The 21,111-nt window shown below is 52.4% G+C and overlaps 1 protein-coding gene across 1 annotated transcript; it reads left to right on the top strand.

The window, feature by feature from the left end:
• Positions 1-87: 87 nt before the first annotated feature.
• Positions 88-20,976, top strand: ABCC2 (ATP binding cassette subfamily C member 2). The gene is made up of 32 exons (XM_059851712.1): positions 88-2,951; positions 3,507-3,680; positions 4,129-4,251; positions 5,271-5,405; positions 5,809-5,931; positions 6,254-6,309; positions 6,505-6,736; positions 7,358-7,545; positions 8,098-8,275; positions 8,753-9,007; positions 9,490-9,555; positions 10,008-10,145; positions 10,484-10,630; positions 10,895-10,983; positions 11,073-11,135; positions 11,323-11,449; positions 11,616-11,792; positions 11,899-12,066; positions 12,367-12,553; positions 13,392-13,524; positions 13,879-13,984; positions 14,219-14,438; positions 14,907-15,061; positions 16,440-16,595; positions 16,698-16,897; positions 17,527-17,653; positions 18,045-18,146; positions 18,245-18,388; positions 18,636-18,794; positions 19,020-19,186; positions 19,542-19,736; positions 20,167-20,976. The coding sequence occupies exons 1-32, from the start codon at positions 2,910-2,912 to the stop codon at positions 20,294-20,296; spliced, it is 4,662 nt and encodes a 1,553-aa protein (XP_059707695.1). The 5' UTR covers positions 88-2,909; the 3' UTR covers positions 20,297-20,976.
• Positions 20,977-21,111: the final 135 nt, after the last annotated feature.

Genomic DNA, 21,111 nt, shown 5'->3' with positions numbered 1-21,111 from the left:
CTATGTTGCATAGCCTGAATTAGGACCCTGCTGTGCCAGAGACTACAGTCACATCCAGAATGCCAGGGTGGGAAACACCTTAGCCACAGCTGGGAAACAAGGCCTGCAGTGGTCAGCCAGCAGCATAGGTGGGGATTAGTGATGCAGCAGGTGTAAGTAGTGAGAAGCACCTGACTGATTGGGTGAGGAAGCTGTGAGCCATGCTCCACTGTGGGACCTCAGTGCTCAAAGTGGGGTTGGTGTATGAGATTTCTTGGGAGGACAAGCTGCTTTTTTAGGAGAGTTTCCAGATCCTTGTCCAAACATAAAGCATAAACTGCTTGTTTTCCAGACAGCATTTGGGGAATGTGCCTGTTGGATTGTTGCTGCCTAGTCAGTATTGAAGCCTCAGACTCAGTTACTTTGTAAAATACCCAGTGAAAGATTTAAATGGTATCAGAGTGGTGCATTAGAAAATTAGAGTCCTAGAAGTAAAGCACCTCTATCCATGCTGCCTGCTCTTCTGTAAAAGAGACAAAGCTGAAGAGAATCCCTCTGTCAGCCAAGAGAGTGGACCTCAGGAAGCAAATGCTGTGTTTTCCCAGATTTCCCATCTTGGCAATAGCTTACAGCCTGTAAGGAGGAGGTATGGAAAAAATGTGATACTTGACAAGGTGGCAGCACCTTTGTCACCTTAAATAGAATCACATTATTGAAAACTTATCATCAAGACTAGGTATTTTCAGTTTAAAGGGTACATTCACTTTTTCACATGGATCCATCAGAGGTATTGGTGTCTCCCAAAACACCTTCGGAACTTAAGTTCTTAACAGAGGAGCTGGGAAGGGAATGACTGCATAGTGCTGGTGTCAGAGCCTGCTTCATCACTGACAGATGGGCAGGCTGTAGGAAGAATCCAAATTTGGAAAGAGTGATTAAATTTATGATTATGGTCAATAGAGTGTTCATAAGAGTTCATGGCTTATGTTGAGATTTTATGAGTCATGGTCGTGATTATGATACTGGTTGCCCTGTTAAGATTGCGCTACCAGTATCATAATCACAAAAATTAAGGTGAGAGTATTCTGCTGACCAAGCTGCCTCATGTCTTTGAACATGGGGTAAGAACATGACAAGGCAGAGAAACTCTTCAGAGAAGATATGAGCAGTGAGGGCTGGAGCAGTTTGGCTGATTGCCTGGCAGAGACCTCTGGATCAGACACTGTGCGAGACAGGCATGAATCAATACCTAGTTTTGAAAAGCTATAACAGGCTGTATAACAGATGGATAAAGAGAGGGGAGCACAGGGAAGCTATGGTATTGCTGGCCAAAGAGGTGCTACTTAGATTACCTTGCACCCAGTGAATGTTTTCTGGGTATTTTAGTGGAGAAAGATTTATGGAGGGAGCTGAAAGGTTTTTAGGAGGAGCATGCCCCCAGCATGAGGCAGGGAAAGTGGGTTATGCTTGCTTGGAACATCAAAGAAAGTGGAATCCTGTGCTGAGGGCAGCACTTCAACTCTGAGTGAGAGACCAAAGCCTCATCCATGAAGATGAGCTGTGACCTGTACTAAAAACTGGGATAAGCAATGGGATGGGGCATTATGTAGGAAGGTGTCATAAACAAGTGTGCCCCTTGGCAGCAGTGCTCTTAAGTGGTTTTGAGCAAGGCCAGAGGACACATGTGCCAGTGCCAGAAAAAAGAATCAGCAGTCCAGATGGAGAAGGGCTGAGTGACTGCTCCATTCACTTCTTACTCATTGCATCAGTTTACAGCTCTCATGAACAGTGTATTGGTTCTGGCCTGGAGGATGTAGCACTAGGGATAGTTTTATTTACAAAAACATGTGGATTTAATCAGAGAAATTGCTAATAATTAACCACTGAGTTGGACATTGAGCCTTTCTTTGATATTGATGGTTCCTGAGGAATTACTCATTGTGTCACCCTTGACTTCTGAGTTATCTTGTAACTCTGTGTACAATGAGACAGCACAATAATTGCAGTCCCCCCACTGTCCTCTTTTATCTATGTTTTTTCAAGAGCACACATGATAAAGCAAATCCAATTCTAGCCTTGGTAGCACTGTCCCCATGTGTTCCTGTCACACCTAGGCCTTCCTAAGCTGCAAGGCTTCAGTGGCAATCAGTATCCTTGGGAGTCATCCTCTTTCTGTCTCAGATGTTGGGGGCTACCTTAGCATGAACATTCAAAGTCTCTTTGGGTTTTGTGGTCAGCCAACTGCCATAACGCACAGACAACATGGAAATGTGGGAAAGAAAGAAGCAAAAGAAGGAATTTGAAAAATCTTCAGGCTCTGCAGACTGGAAATTAGTAAAAGGAACCTGGATCCTGAAGACTCAGAAAGACCAGTGCAGCATGTGGTGAGCTCAGCTGACAGACACTGCAAATTCCCAGGCCAGGGGCACTGCTGGTATCACAGGCCCCCTTGCCTTGTGGCAGCAGCCACTGTGGGACCAGCCTTTGCTGGACTTTTTGTTGACATTCAGCAGGCTTCTCACCAGAGAGGTCTGTTGCATCGAAGTAATGTCTTTAGCAGGTCCAGACGAGTTTGTGTCTGTTGGTGTGCGCTGATCTATGAAACGATGAAAACTATGGTTTCTGAGCAATGGCTGTGGTGTCCTGCAGTGACTCTGTGACTTCCCTGTATCCTCCCTTTGGTCTCTTCCTTGGGTCTCTTCCTCTCCTCCCTTCTCCTGAGCCTGTGCAGCTTCCCAAGCCCTTTTGGTCACAGCTTTGGTTTGTAGGGTTGTGCAATAGCACTGAGTTAATAAATAACTGTGGGTCATCAGAGTTTTTGTCCCAAGACCGCTTGAGGGTGTGGGGGGACTTTTAGCCCCAGCATCTGCCCAGGGCTCTCAGTTGGGCAGAGGGAGAGGAAGGAGCTGCTGTTTCCTCTCCTCTGAGCTATGTCAGCAGCCCTGGAGAAGTTCTGCGGCTCCATCTTCTGGGTAAGTGACTGCTTCATCCCCTGTGCCTGTTCTCAGCGTAGGACACCCCCTGTGAGGGGAGGGCAGTGGATTCCAAGGCTCACAGCCTGTCCTGCCAGTGAGACCCAAGTGCCAGTCCTCGGCAGAGGGTCTGGGGTTTATCCAGGAGTGCCATGACACAGTGCTGTGCCATGACACTGTGCCTGCTCAGTGCTCACCAGACAGTGAGGCAGTGATCCCTCTCTGACTGAGCTCTGTCCTGTTTTAGCCTTCCTGGGAACACAGGACAGCCTGTACGGACTTCTGGAGAATGATTTGGCTTCAGCTGCTTCTGCTGGCTTGGCTCCAGCAAGGGGTGGCCATCCCTGATTCAGGCAGAGAGATTGGAATGGGGATATTGCTCGGACCTTGGCTGAGTGCTGAAATGCTCAGCCAGGAGGGTGGGTGTTGAAGGGGGGATGCAATGGCATGGAGCTGGGTGGGTAGGACCTATAGGAGTGTTGGCTCTTGTCCTGTGTGCCAAGTGAGAGTCAAGCCATTGCAAGTGACTTGGTGTTCTGTCCTTGCTGCCCCCAGAATGATTCCTACCTTGCTCGTCCTGATGCCGACCTGCCGGTGTGCTTCCAGCAGACTGTGCTGGTCTGGATCCCCCTTGGCTTCTTCTGGATTTTGGCCCCATGGCAGCTTCTGCCCATGTGCAAATCCAGAGCCAAGAAATCCTCTGTGACCAAACTCTACATCATCAAACAGGTAGAGTGGAGCTGAGGGGACACAGACGACAGGCTGGAGCAGCCTGAGGTGTTGGTGGTATGAGTGGGAGGACTCTGTGCTACAGTCAGGTGTGGGATGAAGAGATGAGAAGAGAGGGAGGGAAGGAGCAATGGGATAGGGAACCATCCAGGACAGAAATGTAAAGGGCAGTCTAGCAGGAGGCAAATCTGGGACAGAGGGCATAACAGGGAGGGATGCACTGGGAGGAAGGGCAGGTTGTATACTGGGGCCTCTCATCTTGTGGGCTGCTATCTTCCAAACTGAAAATGATGGCAGTGCTCCTGTGGAGCTCTGGCACATTGCAGGGTTGAAAGCTGCCCCAGGCCAAGCCTGGGTTGAAAAGGATGTGAGGATGTATTTTATGCCGACCTCTGTTGTCTCCCAGAAGTTCCAGTGTCCACAATGGTCTGGCCCTCTCTTCCCACAGGTGCTGGCTGCTCTGCTGATACTGACGGCAGTGGCGGGGCTGGCGCTGGCATTTGTAGACGCGGAGCAGGGCGCTGTGCCAGCTGTGCAGTACACAAACCCCAGCCTGTACATCGCCACCTGGGTAAGGGCTCAGCTCTGAGTGTGCTGTGTGCCACAGGGGCAGGGTGAGAGTGCAGCACCAAGCAGAACCAGGCTTCCCTAGCACAGAGATCAGAGGGAAGCTGTGTCCACAGGACAGGGTGGCCTGAAAATTGGGTAGGACTTGCCCCAAACCTGTGTGGGTGGTGCATGAGGGTGATATGTTGAGGGCAGGTGCCTGGTTGTACAGTGCTCACTGCTTTATCCTTAAAACTGGAATAATTCTATGCCTGCAAGTATAGCTGAGCTCTCTGACAGAACCTTGCTAGGAGCAATATGCTTTTCACAGGACTGATTTTGCAGTGTGAACATCAGACCATGGCTTGCTGCTCTGATGTCTAACAGCTTCCTTTACATTGCTGCTCAGTTTGGGGCAGAGGGCCAGGAAGTACCACAGGGTGCCCAAGCAGAAGAGAAAGTTGGCAAAAGAGGATCTAGTGGCTATTAGCTTGATGGAATATGTGCATGGCAGTTACAGACATCTTGTGTGATACATGGAGTATTCTAACAGTCTTAACAAATGCTCAGGAGCTACACTTAAAAGCAAAATAAGGCCTTCATTTGCTTTCCTTCTTATTTTGCCATGTCATTTAGTTTCACATGCAGAGTCCATGTGAGATGATAAGGCAAGGGGACTCACCAGAGAGGCTGCACTGCTGGAATGTGATCTAGGTTCAGTTCCAGGTCTGGAGGCAAGGTGCCTGAGACAGGGTGTGACCCCTCATGTCTTGACATGTCTGAGAATCTGGAGAGAGAACAGCTAGAAAGAGTAATAGTGCCCTGCCGTAATATCAGGGTACATTCAAACCTGATCTTATAGAGGGCAAATAAACCTTTGCCCTCTAGAATTAATTCTGAAGCTTATGAAGGGTTGGTGGTGTGTTCAGGGTATTCAAGGCAGTGAATCCCAGCAGATCATATGTGCTGGCATCCCAGGACACATGCTCCAAAGGCACTTTTAGAGCCAGACTGAGTCCTGCAGCTCTGATTTTCTTTCCCCAGATTATGGTCCTGCTGGTGCAGGATGCACGGCGTTGCTGCTTGCGCAGAGATTCGGGGGTGCTTTTCTGCTTCTGGACACTGTCCCTTCTCTGTGGGATTCTGCCATTCCAGTCACTCGTCCGGAGAGCCCTGCAGGTTGGGTTTGACAGGAAGCTCTGTGCTTCAACATGGTCTTGCTCTGCTCCCAAAGCAAGCTTCCTCACACTCTTCTCTTGACAAGCTCTCTATGGTATCACTGGGGTCCCAGCCACCCTGAGGACCGTGGGGAACCAGAAAAGACCTGAGTAGGAATCCCTGTTTGAATTCATCCTGTCTCTTTGGGGAAGTATAAGCTCTCTAGGACTAATTTCTCCCCTTAAACACTTATGGGAGGAGGTAGGCGAGAAGCAGGGAGAGGTGGCAAAGGGAAACCGATCCAGGACTCAGAGTGAGTTTTGCACTGCTCTGTTGGGCTCAGCCAGGGGATGGATCTTGTCTCTGAGTACCAGGGGCCTTGAGACAATCCCCAGCAATAACCCTGGGCTTTCCATTTCTGCAGGAACCAATCCCTGACCTACCACGGTTTATCCTTTTCTTCATCTCCTACGGGCTCCAGCTGCTGCTCTTCTTTGTCTCAGGCTTCTCAGATATTGCCCCAGAAACAAAGGAAATCGGGAAGAAGGTATGAGGACTACAGGGGACTGGGTTTGGGGCACCACATCCTGAGCATTGTGTGGGGCAGGGCAGACTCCCTGCAGGCTCCAGGCTCCTTGGGAAGACCTGAAGACTTCAGTACAGGGCCCAGCAAGAGCTGGAGCATGGGGCATCTGCGTGTGTGTCTAGGGTGGGCTGCTGCTAACTCTGAGCTGAGGTTTCTGGGTTTGGAGCTGGCACAGTTTGAAACTTATGAGGCTCCTTATTGGCTGGGGGTGCTAAAGCAGCTTTTGTCAAAACCATCCCCCAGATAAACAATCTCTCAGTACCCCCTTTGCTTTGTACCACAGAACCCAGAGGTGACAGCCTCCTTCCTGAGCTCCATCACCTTTGAATGGTACAGCAGGTGAGCAGGGCTCTGAGGGAGGTCGGGCTGGCAAAATGCAGGGGTGCCTGAGGGGAACCTGCAGCAGGCTGGAAGAGGCACCACATTGGGTGCAGCCTGTGCAGCCTGAGCTTGGGGCCAGGATGGTGTGAAGGCTCTGCATTTGCATCAAGGAGTCTCCTCCAACAAGTGTCATTGGATTTCTTTGTCCCACAGCATGGTTTTCAAGGGCTATCGCAAGCCTTTGGAGATAGAGGATGTCTGGGAATTGAAAGATAAAGACAAGACAAAGGCTCTTTACACTGCTTTTGAGAAGAACATGAAGACTGCACTGCAGAAGGCCAGAGCAGAACTGGAGAAACGGAAACGCAAGAAGAGACGCCAGGAAGGTGACCCAGACCATGGGAACAGCATGAGCAAGGCCCAGAGCCAAGACATCCTGGTGCTGGTAAATCCATTCCTACTCTTGGCCTTGTATGAGACTGAGACATTCAGGTCCAGTCTCAGGGAGTAGGGTCACCTCACCTCCCTGCAGCCCTCTTTGCTGGGTGTTCCCTTCTTTGATCCCACAGGACCATGGGCAAGGATAGGGGAAACCATGACAGGGTCTTCCTGTCACTTCCTTGGCAGAGCCTCATATTTTGAGAGACCAAGAAAGTCTCCATCTTTCTGCCTTACATAACGACAGGAACCACCCTCTAATCTGCAGTACAAGCAGTTCCCTCCTGTCTATCTACCTCAGATACTTTCCAGCAATGAGGTCAGATGGAACATCATTCCGTGACCACCCCTGGTCTCAGATTCTTCGTGATTTTTGCCTGATTTTTGGCCTGAGAGGTTCAGGCTGGTTTTGGTTTTAACAATTGTCTTTGGTACAAGGAGAAGGTCTAGTCCTGGATGTGTATGACATAAACAGAGATCAGTGAAAGGGAGTGTGACAGGAGCTAAAGCTAAGGCTTTGTTCAGGATACCTGATCTGGGGTCAGTGAGGTGCTGCCCTGAAGCATCCTTCCAGATGCAGGACACCTGCACAACCACCTCCCTCACTTCTGTGTGGGCTTTCCTCTAGGAGGAGAAGCAGCCAAAGAAGAAGAAGAAGAAGAAGGGAGACAATGAGGACTCAGGCCCTCCCAAGGATTACCCCAGGGGCTGGTTGATGAAAACCTTGGGCAAGACCTTCCGGCAGAATCTCCTGCTAGCAGTGGCATTCAAGGTGGTGCATGATGCCCTTGTGTTTGTCAGCCCTCAGCTGCTGAAGTGAGTCCTTTCTCTCTGTCTCTGTCCTGACTTTGCACCCAGCCCCATCACCTCCTGGTGGGTGCACTGTATCCATCTCCATGTGTGCCTCTCCCAGCCACAGACCCTGGGGACATTTTGTGCCCTCACCAAAAAGGGGAGAATATGTTGGGGTACAGTTTAACAAAGAACTGATCTGAGCTGGCTGCCAGCTCTTATGTGTGTTATCCTGCTCCCTTGCATCCTGTTATGCAGCCCTGCTCCCTCCCTGGAGACAGTCCTGGCTCTTCTTTGGGCCCCTCCCAGAGTCAGTGCAGCTCGGCCCAGCAGGGCCTCCCTGGCTTGTTTTGCAGAGCAGCACAGTCTCTGTGCTGTGGATGCTCTTCCCCTAGTGACCCTTTGCTGTGTCTGTGGCAGAACAGGGTTCCCAGCTTGCTGACCATCGAGCCAGCTCTCTGGGGCAGGGTTTTGCTCACCACTCTTGTGAGGATGCTCCCCCTGCATTCACTGGGAACATCCTGCTTGGGTGTGACTCAGTAGGGTGTGTGTCTCATGAGCTTCTTTCCCTGCCAGGCTGCTGATTGCCTTTGTGTCAGATGAGAATGCCTTTGCCTGGAAAGGCTATTTGTATGCCATCCTGCTCTTCCTGACAGCAGTGATCCAGTCCCTCTGCCTGCAGCAACACTTCAGCTTGTGCTTCCAGCTTGGCATCAATGTGCGAGCCAGTCTCATCGCTGCCATCTACAAGAAGGTCTGTATGGTCCTGCCATCATCCCTGTTGCCTTTCTCCAACCTGGGCTGTGGATAAAATCATCCACCTCTTCCATCAACCTGGGGTGTGTGCACTTTTCTCCTCAGAAGGTGCAGGGAGAGTTTGGGGGACATCCACCCAACACTGAGGACAGTGTGAGCCCTAGTTCTGCTTGGGACCTGGGTGCTGCAGCCATGTGTTTGACAGCTACCAGGGGCTGAGGGAGTTTTCTCTTCAGAGTAATGCAACACCTGGGGCAGGTGCCACTAGGATTCCTGCATAGGGGTGCTTTTCTTTGCACCTAGTGGCTCCATGTGTGCAGGCAGTGAGGAGAGCACTGGTGCCCAGTACAGAGGCACCAGGAGCAAACCCAGAAGTGGTTTCAGCCTGGTCTGCTAATTCCCTGCTCTGAGCCATGCTGCTGGCTGCAGGGCTGCTCCCAGACTGGCTTGTGCTGACTGTGCTTTCTCTTTCCAGTCACTCACTATGTCTGGAGCCACCCGCAAGGAGTCCACAGTGGGAGAGACTGTGAATCTGATGTCAGCTGATGCCCAGAGGTTCATGGACTTGGCCAACTTTATTCACCAGCTGTGGTCATCCCCCCTGCAAATTATCCTGTCCATTGTATTCCTCTGGGTAGAGCTGGGCCCCTCTGTCTTGGCTGGCATTGCAACCTTGTTGCTGCTCCTCCCCATAAATGCCTTCCTGGTTTCCAAGGCCAAAACCATTCAGGTCAGTGGTGGGTGCAATATCCTCCCTAGTCTCCCATGTCCACCCCAATGTTGCTCCCCTCCCTCATTTGCCACACTCCCTACCCTTTGCCTTTATGCTCTTGATCTTTCCCAGCCTAGGAAGTTGATCTTGCTTGGGCTGGGGGTGCCTCTAGCCTGAGCCACAAGTGATCAGCTGCCATGAGTAGGAGATAGGTGAGATCTGTTCTACCATCACAGCTGAACTTGAACCAGACTGGGCACAGTCTTGAAGGCTAAAAATGAGATATTGCCAACCACAGGATAAAGCTTTAGCTTCTACCTGACAGCAGGGTGGTGTTTTTCCCCAACTTGTCCAGAGCCACAGGGAACCGAGGCTCAGCTTTGTGGGATGACTTCTCTGGGCTGTGAAGCCCTTCCTTCCGTTCCCTGTGGCAGCCCAGATGTATTTCCAAGGGTGAGCTGCTGTCTGGTTCAGGTGATTTCTTGCTTTTCTCTTTGTAGGAGAGGAACATGAAGAACAAGGACGAACGTATGAAAATAATGAGTGAAATCCTCAATGGAATCAAGGTGGGCAGTGGAGTGGAGGCTCTCTGGGCAGCTGCTGCACCTCTCTTCTTGGTGCACTGTACCTGGAGGCATCACCCCTCTATAACCCTACAGCACCAGTGTTAGTCTAGCTTGGGGGCCCTGTCTGGGTCTCAGCAATTCCCTCAGCTGCCTCATCTTTTGAAAAGTTGGCTGGGGAGGAGCTCTGGATACTTGGACTAAGACTTGGGAGCCAAGAGAGGGTTTTCTGGATGGCTGTGGTAGTGGCATGGTGGCAGAGGAGCTGACAGTGTAAGCTGAGACTGAGGGAGTGCAGTGGGGAAATGCTGTAAGTAAGACAGGAGAGGGGAGATGCAGTGGCCAAGTGGTCTTCTGAGCAAGCCAGGTGATGGAGGTGCTGGCCTCCAGCGAGCTGGGTGTGGAGGTGGGCATTCCTGTGAGACCAGCATCTGCTCACCCTGCTCTTCCTGCAGATCCTGAAGCTTTTTGCCTGGGAGCCCTCCTTTGAGAAGCGAATTAATGACATCCGGGCTCGTGAGCTCAAGAACTTGGTGAACTTTGGTTACCTGCAGTCAGTCTCTGTCTTTGTGTTCACATGTGCTCCTTTCCTGGTGAGTGCCAACAGCTCTGGGGAGGGGTGTCCCTTCCTGTGAGCTGGGGCTGGGCTCCAGCTGTCCAAGGGGATGGGAAATATTTGGGACCTCAGCTGGAGTGTTTCTGCAGCGAGGAAGGGGCTGGCTGGTGGAAACAGATTATGGTTCTGGTTGCTGGGAGGAGAGCTGTGGTGCAAAGGGGTCCCATTGGGATGGTGAAATGGGGCCCAAAGGAGAACAGAAGCAAGAGGGGAACAGGTCCCCAGCACGACGGCACTGCTGAGGCCTTTGGATAGTTTGAGGGTCTGGGCTGCAACAAACACACTGATGGTGGCTTTACCTTCTATCTCTCCTAGGTCTCCTTAGCAAGCTTTGCTGTCTACGTGCTTGTGGATGAGAACAACATCTTGGATGCACAGAAGGCCTTTACTGCCATCTCCCTTTTCAATGTGCTGCGCTTCCCCATGGCCGTACTGCCCATGGTCATCTCCTCCCTGGTGCAGGTCAGGCCTCACCTAGGGCAGGGGGTATGGGGGGATCCCATGACCTCTGTCCAAACCAGGAGGTGGGGCTCAGGTGTGTGATGGACCCCCAGGGGTCAGCACACAGGACTCTGCTGGCACTGGGGTGGGACCGGACTCACATACATAACACAAGTTTGGGGCCCAGAGGTTGGGTGGGGACTATGATGTGATGCTCTGCTTATGGGGCTCCTGCCAGCCCACCCACACCCATGTGCCATCCTCATCCTCTTTCTACCGTGGCAGACCAGGGTGTCGACTGTGAGGCTGGAGCGCTACCTGAGTGGAGAAGACCTGGACAGCTCAGCTATCCACCACAACCCCATTGCAGGCAGGTGAACCTCCAGATTACTCCCTGTGGGCCTCAGGCTGGCCCAGCCCTGGGCTTTCCCCTCTCTGAGGGACATCTCTCTCTGGCAGGCAGTGCTGTGCGTTTCTCGGAGGCCACCTTTGCCTGGGAGCAGGACGGCGACGCTGCCATAAGAGAGTGAGTGCTCTGCACCACATCAGGGGCAGAGGGCTGGGCAGGGGAGGCTTTCTGTGCTATTAGCTGGGGAGGGCAACTACCTCTCAGTGCTGCTAGGCACGAGTGTCCTGGAGACACTGCCCTGTCCCACACAGGAACTGATGGGTAGCCTGGCAGTGCTGCTTCCTCAGCCCTCGTGTCTTTGCAGTGTCACCCTGGACATCACACCTGGGAGCCTGGTGGCTGTGGTGGGAGCTGTGGGCTCAGGCAAATCTTCTTTGGTGTCAGCCCTACTCGGGGAGATGGAGAATATCAAGGGACACATCAACATCCAGGTGAGAGGAGCCAGCTGGTCCATAGGGCTTTGGGGCTGCCTGAGAGCTCAGCAGGGAAGTACCGTAGGACTGTCCCAGAGTGGTGGCTCGGGCAAGGACAGGCTGCAGGAGGTGTCAGTGCTCAGGCTGATCTCTGACAGGTAGCTGTTCTTGTCTCTCCTTCTAGGGCTCCCTGGCCTATGTCCCCCAGCAGGCCTGGATCCAGAATGCCACACTGAAAGACAACATCCTTTTTGGGTCAGAGGTGGATGAAGCCAGGTATCAGCAGGTCCTCAAGGCCTGTGCCCTCCTTCCAGACTTGGAACTGCTGCCTGCAGGTGACCAGACAGAGATTGGAGAGAAGGTATCAGCCCTGGGCACCATGGGTTTCCGATAGCACCTTCAGCAGAGGTCAGAGCTGTTGCCCTGTGCCAGCCCCATCTGCAGGGAGATCCTTCCCTTCCTTCCAGGGAATCAACCTGAGTGGGGGCCAGAAGCAGCGGGTCAGCCTGGCACGGGCGGTGTACAGCAACGCAGACATCTACATCCTGGATGATCCGCTCTCTGCCGTGGATGCCCACGTGGGCAAGTACCTCTTCGAGCACGTGCTGGGGCCAAAAGGGCTGCTGCAAAAGAAGGTGAGCACCCACTCCCTCCAACCCACACCCCCGCCAGGCAGGAGTGGCACTGGCATGGTGTTAGCCATCCAAGGAAGTCTGAGGTTGCTTGCCTGGGACAGAGAGGAATCCTGCAGCTTTCACGTGTGGCTGCAGCAGGCAGGAGAGGCCTCAAGAGTCCCCAGAGGGGTACCCTGTGTCCACATAGCCGGGCATTGCTAAGCAGACAAGTCCCCAAGTGGGAGATGGAGAGCCTGCAGACCCATGGCTGGGGATGAGGGGCGCTCTGATGATCACTACCCTGCAACTCCTTTGTTGCAGACACGGATCTTGGTGACGCACAGTATCAGTTTCCTGCCCCAGGTCGATAACATTGTGGTGCTGGCAGCAGGAGCAGTGTCAGAGCATGGCTCCTACAGCACCCTGCTTGCAAACAAGGGGGCCTTTTCCCAGTTCCTGAACTTGTATGGAAATCAGGAGGAGGATGTTTCTGAGGAAAATACTGCAGGTACTGGGAACACGGTGGGGCTGTGGCAGTTAGAGTGGCTGTGCATGTATCTTGGGGATATGAAGGTCTGATGTGTCAGCCTGACCTGGTCCTATCCAGCCCAGGCACCAGTGGTGGCTGCTGTGAATCCTTCTCAGCTTCAGGCAATCAGCAGCACAATAACTTCTGACTAAGACTTGCATTCAAGCATTATGTTGAACATCCAGCCCAGGACCTGTTTAACTTTTTTACTCCCTTTTTAGTTCATTTATTATGGGTCCCAAAATCTTATGTGGCAACAGGCTTCATGTTTTTGTGATGCTGGGTTCAGAAAGATCCTTTGGTTTGTTCTAAACATCCCATTGGATAATATTTCATCTTTATCATGTCCCCCAGCGCTATGGGGAGGAGTGGTGTCAGGTCAGGTGGGTGCTGTTAGAGCTCAGCCCAGTTGTCCTGCTGCAGCCGGGCTATTCCCAGTATGTCTTCACAGGGCCCACCTCCACCTGCTCAAGGAGATGCTTCTGAGCTGGAGTAATATGAACTACCAGATCTTGCACTACTAAGCTAACATAAATCTCTGCTTGAGGTCTGGCCAGTGATTCTGGGAGAAGTCAGCAGGAGGGATTGCCTCTGTGCAGGCCTTTAGCCCTATGTCCCCTATCAGTTCTCTCTCCAGCACAATGCATTTCTTCCTCCTCCTGCTGTGCTGGTCTTGCAGCAAGGTTGGAGAAGGTGTGATAAGTGGTGGTAGGACACAGCCTAGGCCTGGGGTACGGCATGGAGCAGAGGTGTGGTGTATGGGATCTGCTCTTTCCTCAGTGCCTGACCCTACCTTCCCTCATCCCTGTGCTTGCAGCTGTTGCTCTAGCTGGGGGTGAAGAGGAGGCTGATGAAGCTGTGGCTCCTTGCATGGAGGAGCGCACTGAAGATGTGGTGACAATGACCCTGAAGCGAGAGGCCAGCATCCATCGGAGTAAATTGAGTCACAGGTGGGCCATGACCTGAACTCTCAGCTCTTTCCCCTGCCACATGCACTGCTCCCTCAGAGAGAGGGATCTGGGGGCTTCCCAGGGAGTTCCAGCTGGGAGCCTCCCTGCCTGCTCCTACCACAAGCTGCTGTGGGTCAGGAGCATCTGATTTTGCCTTTACTCACACTGGTGTGCCACAGCCTTACTCTGCAGTCTTCCCTGAAACTCGTGCTGATGGCTAGTTCTGCCTTTGGGAAGGAGGCTTTAATTTTATGGTTGCACATGCCTAGTGCTTCCACAAGGCTCACTCAAAGCTGCCCCAGTTGGGATCAATGCAACACCCTGTGACTAATGGTACTCATCACCTTCCTGCAGCCTTAGTAAAAAGCGTACCAGTTCCCAGAAGAAGGCCCAGGAGGAGCCCCCAAAGAAGCTGAAGGGACAGCAACTGATCGAGAAAGAAGCTGTGGAAACCGGCAGGGTGAGGAGGATGGAGGGATGAAGCACTGTGCTGCCCTGGCTAAGTGCTGCCAGACCCTGACTGTGGCTCAGAGAAGCTGGTGTGGGCTTCCACAGCCAAGAGACACAAAGGAGACCGAGCTGCCTGGGAGTGGTGGGTGGGGTGGTGGAGGGGAGCACTGTGGGCAGCAAGGTGGAGCCCCAAGGCTGTGCTGCTGTCATTGCCTGCGGTCTGATGGGCTCAATTGGTCCACAGGTGAAGTTCTCCATGTACCTGCGGTACCTGCGTGCTGTCGGCTGGTGCTTTACCTTCTGGATCATCATGGGCTACATTGGAGAATACGTGGCCTACGTGGGGAGCAACCTGTGGCTCAGTGACTGGACCGACGACTCGGTGCGCTACCAGAACCAGACCTACCCCACGCAGCTGCGGGACCTGCGCATCGGTGTCTTTGGGGCACTGGGGATATCAGAAGGTGAGTGTGGGAGGACAGCAGTTCCCACTCATCTTGTTTGTGTGGTCCAGGAGGGATATGACTTGCAAGGCCTGCAGCCAGCAGTGTGGTAAGGAGCAGGGGACCCAGCATTTTGTTCATTTGCCTGCTGCTGCCTTCCTTCTAGCTCCTGGCTGAATTGTGGACACACGCCAGTCTGGAAGCAGCAGAAATTGTCCCAAGTCTATGTTGCCCCCTCAGTTTAAGATCATTTTCCTTAATCAGATTAGACATAGTGCTAGGGCCCAAGGCTTTCCAGTAGGGTTAGTGTTCCTCCCCTGTGCTGGGACACAGTTGCTGGGGCCTCCCAAGAAGGTGGGATGTAGGATTATCCCAGCAGCTTGCTGTAGAGCTGCTGGCTTGGCACTGCTTGGTGTGTCCATCAAGCCAAAGGGTACCTGGGGCCAGTGTCACCCATGAGCTGGTAACAGCCTCGTGCTCTCCTTGCAGCTGTCTTCCTGCTCTTTGCAACCATGCTGTCTGCCCGGGGCTCCATGCGAGCCTCCCGTGTCATGCACCAGCAGCTGCTCAGCAACATCCTGCGCGCGCCCATGAGCTTCTTCGACACCACGCCGGTCGGCCGCATCATCAATAGGTTTGCCAAGGTAAGAGAACAGCCCCAGCGCAGAGAAGGTTTGTTCCACCACATCTGCAGAGCGTTGGGTAGTGGCATAACCCTGCTCCTGTTGAGCACTGCACAGCTGAGCCCAGGTAAAGGCCAGGAAGGGACCAGGAGGACATGGGGATGCAAGGCTGACCGTGAGCCAAACCACATCCTGGGCTCCGTTAGAAAGACAGTGTGGCAAATCACAGGAAGTTGTTACCTCCTCTGCTCAGTGCTGAGGAGCTTACACCTGGATACTGTGTTCTGTTTGGAGTCACCTGGACAAGAAGGATGTGGAGACACAGAACAGGGCTCATAGTAGATGACTAAGAGAGGTAAGAGCCTTGAGCTCATGTCCTACAATAAGAAGTCCTTCTGTTTATAGACTTCCAGCAAAATCTACAATCTTTTCTAAGTGAAGGTCAAAAACCAAAAAAAAAAAAAAAAAAAGAAAGGAGGGAAAATACAAACAGGTAATTTCAAGTGTGCTGCTTCTCCACTTCTTCTTTTGGTACTATCTCTTGATTTTTAAGAATTAAATTTCTTCTTAAAATTAAGCCTATGGGCCTGGGTTTATGCTGAGTTGAGGGAGTATGTGGTGCCTGGCTAGGAGATGGATGACGACCATCTGGAGACCTGGGTGCACCTGCATGGACCTGGAGTTTGCCCTGTCCCTCTTTTTGCTTCAATTACTGCTCCTGTGTCCTAGGTCCTGATGAAGATGCAGTTCTTATAGCTGGTCTTTGTAACAGCGAAATATTATAGGAAGTTTCTGTCACAGCAAGTGTCACAGTTGAGAGGGCCAGGATACACAAAGTATCACCATACAATTTCAGAAAGCTTTAAGCAGTCGCCCAAACAGAGTGGCACTATACAACATCAGAAGGCTTTAGGTGTCTGCCCATACAGTATAACATCACTTCACTTCAAAAGGCTGCAAGGATCTGCTCTTCTTGCTTTTTAGCTCAACTTTTTATACTCTTCATCTTACATGTTTTACACCTGTGTGTCCTCTTTACCCTTTTGTGATTGGTCAGTGCAGTTCGGCACTCCATGTCTCATTACCTTCCATGCTGGTCACCTGTTTTTCACAGCTGTGGCCCATTGGGGATGAGGCTCAGCTGCAGCTCCACTCCCAATTACCACAAACTGTGTACCTTCAAGTTTCTCTGTTAGCTCAGCTGTTCACAAGCTAAGAACTGTAGCCCTAAATGCGGTTGTGACCATAACACCAATTCAGGATGATCTGATATTTTTACAAGTGTCTGGCACTGTGTTATCACAGGAATGTGTAGGAACCTTGTGTGTGTGGGGCCTTTGGGCTTCTCCTCCTCTCTGGGGTCACTGACTGCTTCTCTATACTTTTTTATATGCTCCAGGACATCTTCACAGTCGATGAGACCATTCCCATGTCCTTCCGCAGCTGGATCTCCTGTTTCATGGGGATCATTAGCACATTGATTGTGATCTGCCTGGCCACTCCATTTTTTGCTGTCGTTATTGTTCCCTTGAGCATCTTCTACTGTTTTGTGCTGGTGAGTAACTGGGCCCTGAGTGAAGCTTCTGCCCTGCTGAGAGCAGTATCTTGGTGGCTGCTGGGCTTTGTGTTGGTAACCAGTCCGTGTTGCTTGTTTCAGCGCTTCTACATCGCCACGTCACGCCAGCTAAGGCGTCTGGACTCTGTCACCAGGTCTCCCATCTACTCCCACTTTGGTGAGACCGTGTCAGGCCTTTCTGTGATCCGGGCCTATGGACACCAACAACGGTTCCTGAAGCAAAATGAGATCACCATGGACATAAATCAGAAAAGTGTGTATTCCTGGATAGTATCAAATAGGTGAGTTTTACCACTTATGCCATAGCACACCTTGCAGCACTTCTGCCGGGGCTTCTGGGTCCTGAGAGAGATCCCTGGGATCATGCAGTCCTTTGATCTCAGCATTGAGGGTCTGTGTAGGTACTGGGGCAGTTTAGGATAGGGGCACCATCTGTGGCAATGGGACATTTTAGGGTGATTTTGAAAGCCAAAGTATTCTCCCCTACAAAGTGTGCAGAGGCTGGCAGGGTGAGCTGTGCAGTCAAGGGCTGAAGTCCTCTTGGTGAGTTCTGGGAAGAGGGTGATCCTCCAGGCCCAGCAGGAGTTGCGGGCACCTTCTGGTTTTGAATCTTATTGGTAAATGATTTGAGTGTTTGAGGGTTGAATGTCTGGGGCTCTTTTGGTACATGGCATTACCAGGAGGTTATGTGTGAAACATGGACTGACATAAATGAACCTGCTTGTAGAATTGGCCACAGATGACCTGCTGTGTACATGCACCAATGTGTGCAGTGCTTACAGCACTGGGCTCATGGCTGGCTGTGAGGGATGCTGGTGCAGTGTGCTATTACTGGTGGGCTGTGTGTTGGGCACAGGCAGATGCCTTCCTGCCTCTCTCACTGCCCTTCAGCTGTCCTCTCCTGGTGCAGGTGGCTGGCCATCCGTCTGGAGTTCGTTGGGAGCCTGGTGGTCTTCTTCTCTGCACTTCTGGCAGTGATTGCAAAGGGCACTCTGGAGGGTGGCATCGTGGGTCTTTCTGTCTCCTCTGCTCTCAATGTGAGTCACTGAAAGCATTTTCTCCTTCCGGGACAGGGCTGTCTCAGGGAGCTCTGGGCTGACAGCAGGATGCTGCCCTGCCACCAGCTCTGATCCATGGAAATGGGATTATCTGCAGTGTCCCATTACTGGGGAGTAGCTATAGAGCCAGCGAAGCACATACTCATCCCAGTCTGAGTGGGATACTTGCTGCCATGGGGAGGAAGATGGCCCTGCTGTGGATCAGAGATGCTGCAGCAAAGTTTTTGAAGGACTGGGGAGAGGTGGGCTGTGTCTTGGCAGTGGAGCATTAGGAGCCAGGCCAGGTGTGCTCATGCCCAGGTGGGCTGAAGTGGGAGGTGTTTTTTCCTGGGTGCCACTGAGCTCCGCACCCTCTGATTCTGCCATGCAGGTGACCCAGACACTGAACTGGCTGGTGCGGACATCTTCGGAGCTGGAGACCAACATCGTGGCTGTGGAGCGGGTCCATGAGTACATGACAGTGAAGAATGAGGTGAGGGATCCAGGGTCTGGGCAAACACCTGCTGTACAGCTTGGTGCTAGTCAGCATTGCACAGTGAACACCCCTAATGCTCCTGTGCCCTCCCCCAGGCTCCATGGGTGACAAAAAAGCGTCCACCACGTGGCTGGCCCAGCAGAGGCGAGATCCAGTTCATTGACTACAAAGTTCGCTACCGACCTGAACTGGACCTGGTTCTTCAGGGGATCACCTGTACTATTGGGAGCACTGAGAAGGTGCCTCCTCCCTCACTACACTCTACAGAGACTCTGTTAAAGTTGTTTCTTTTTCTCGGCTTCAGTGCATGTGCTGGGGTGGGATGGTGATAGGATGTGGCTCCTGGGGACTTGAGCTGCATGAAAGGAACTAAAGCAAACAGTCTGGGTGATGGTAAGGGCAGGAAAGCCCACCAGACACAGATGGAGGGCATCTGCCCTGTTTTCTATAGCCCTGTCTATCTGGTCTAAAGAGCTGCTTCCACAGGTTGGGGTTGTGGGCCGGACTGGGGCTGGAAAGTCCTCCCTGACCAACTGCCTGTTCCGAGTGCTGGAGGCGGCTGGAGGGAAGATCATCATCGACGATGTGGACATTGCAACAATCGGCCTCCACGACCTGCGCAACAGCCTCACCATCATCCCCCAGGTGAGCTGATCCCCACCTTTCCACAACCCACTGCTGCATGGCCCCTGCAGGCACTGCATGGCCTCAGTGTGTCCCTGGGTGCTGTGGATGTGCCAAAGGCCTGTGAGCAGGCTGTCACCACATCCCTTGCCAGCTGCAGGCAGTGGTGTGAGCAGGATGTGGCCAGGAGCCATTGGATCTGCTAAATGGCTGTGGTGGGGCTGAACACACTGCTGTCCCTGGCAGGACCCTGTGCTCTTCACTGGAACCTTGCGGATGAACCTGGACCCCTTTGACCAGTACTCAGACGAGGAAGTCTGGAAGGCCCTGGAGCTGGCTCACTTGAAGACATATGTGCAAGGCCTTCCTGAGAGGCTGCTGCATCTCGTGAGCGAGGCAGGGGAGAACTTGAGGTGAGCAGAGGAACAGATGCAGGCCCAGCTCCCCTCCCTTCTCTAGATCCCAGGGACCAGCCTGAAACAGCAGCCTCCAGCAAAGTGGTTGTTCAGGGATGATGCACAGAAGCTTCTGGGAAGCGAAGATGAAAGAAAATGGACGAGGAGTCAGGGCTCTTAGGGAGCTAGTGTGAGCCAACCCTTCTGTGGTGGCCCAGAGAGTAATATGCTGAGGGACTTGGTGCTCAGGGAGGCAGATGGTCAGTGGGGAAAGGCCAGGGACAGTGTTGAGGTCAGAGCAGCGAGATGCAGTAGGCTTGCAGAATGTCCACTAGTGTCAGTCTAGTACCTCATGCTCTTCATCTCATCCCAGTGTTGGGCAGAGGCAGCTGGTGTGCCTGGCTCGGGCCCTTCTCCGCAAAGCCAAGATCCTCATCCTGGATGAAGCAACAGCAGCCGTAGATCTGGAAACTGATCATTTAATCCAGACCACAATCCGGAGTGCGTTTGCTGACTGCACTGTCCTTACTATCGCCCATCGCCTCCACACCATCATGGACAGCAACAGGTACCATGGGACAATACTGCAGGGCAAGGGGAATGGGCATCTGGACTCCTGGGATGGGGGGAGAGGTGGACAGCAGCAGAAGTGAGAATGCAGCCAGAGGGGCAGGGGTGGATGCAGAGCCCGGGGCAGTAATACAGAGTGGTGAAGAGAACATTAGGATAGTAAGGATGCCCATGCAGAAGTGCTGCCTTTGCAGGAGAAACAGTTTTTGGGATCCTTCTTTATGGCAACAGACCAGAGAAGCATTTGCTCTTGACACCTTATGTGTGTCACCCATAACACAGGGAGGAGGGCTGTGCCCTCAGCACTGCTGAGAGGAGAACCACATAAAGTGGCTCAGGAGGAGTGAGGGTTGGTGGGCCGCAGTGCTGGAACCAGCAGTGCTATCCACTCGGGTCCTGGGAGCTGAGGCCTTGTTCCCTTCTGCCAGGGTGATGGTGCTGCATGCCGGGCAGATTGTGGAATTCGACAGCCCCGAGGAGCTGCTCATGAAGCAGGGCATCTTCTCTGCGATGGCAAAGGACGCCGGCATCACTGCTGCAGAAACCACTGCTCTGTAGGCAGAGAGCTGCAGGGGCCGGCTGTGAGACAGCTCCTCCTGCTGCCACTCACCCAGCGGGCACTGGTGTCTCCCACAGCCAAGGTGCCCAGGAACTGGCCTCTCTGCAGCGGGGATGCAAAGAGGGTGGCTTCTCTGGTTGTCCAGAGACTGACCATCTGGACTTAAGCGAGCTGTTAATCTTACTACCACATCCTGCCTGCTGTGCACACAAGGGTCTGGAGCTGCATAATTTATTCCAGGATAGAGGGGAAAAGCTGTCTGCCAGGCAGGGATATCAGGACCTCCAGTGGGGGTGGTCTTAGTTTTTGTACTTCACCATGCCAGGTGAATCTACCTTAGAGATGCTTTAGCATTATGGAATGAAATTTACAGTTTAATCAAAGAATGAATGTTATAATTTATTTACTTTTTGTAACTATTTGTAGTCTTCCAACTACAAGGCTGATGTCAAGGCATGTAAGTAAGCCTCAGTTTAGCTTTAAACCTGGCTAGTGCTTGGGTGGAAAGAGCTGCCAACAGTTTACACAGAGCTGGGCAGTCCAAATCGAGGGGCACAGCTCTACTCATGCAGAACACTGCTCTGTAGCAAAACCAGGGCTGCCTGCCTGCCTTCCCTGTGGCTACTGCTCCCTTTGATTGTATTGCAAATAAATTAGCCTCTCCCTGAGGTTATCACAACTACTTGTGGGGCTGATTTTGGGCTGTGGTTCCAGACTGCAAATGGGGTGGTGGTGGAGAGAAGCTGGAGAGCAGCAGGCACACATCTGTATATAGCCATGCACACACAAAGTATGGTGGCTATTGCTGACAAAC

The sequence above is a fragment of the Haemorhous mexicanus genome, chromosome 7 (genome assembly GCF_027477595.1).
Source record: "Haemorhous mexicanus isolate bHaeMex1 chromosome 7, bHaeMex1.pri, whole genome shotgun sequence".
Lineage (NCBI taxonomy): Eukaryota > Metazoa > Chordata > Aves > Passeriformes > Fringillidae > Haemorhous > Haemorhous mexicanus.
Note: the sequence above shows the minus strand (reverse complement) of the source record. Positions and strands in the feature narration are given on the sequence as shown.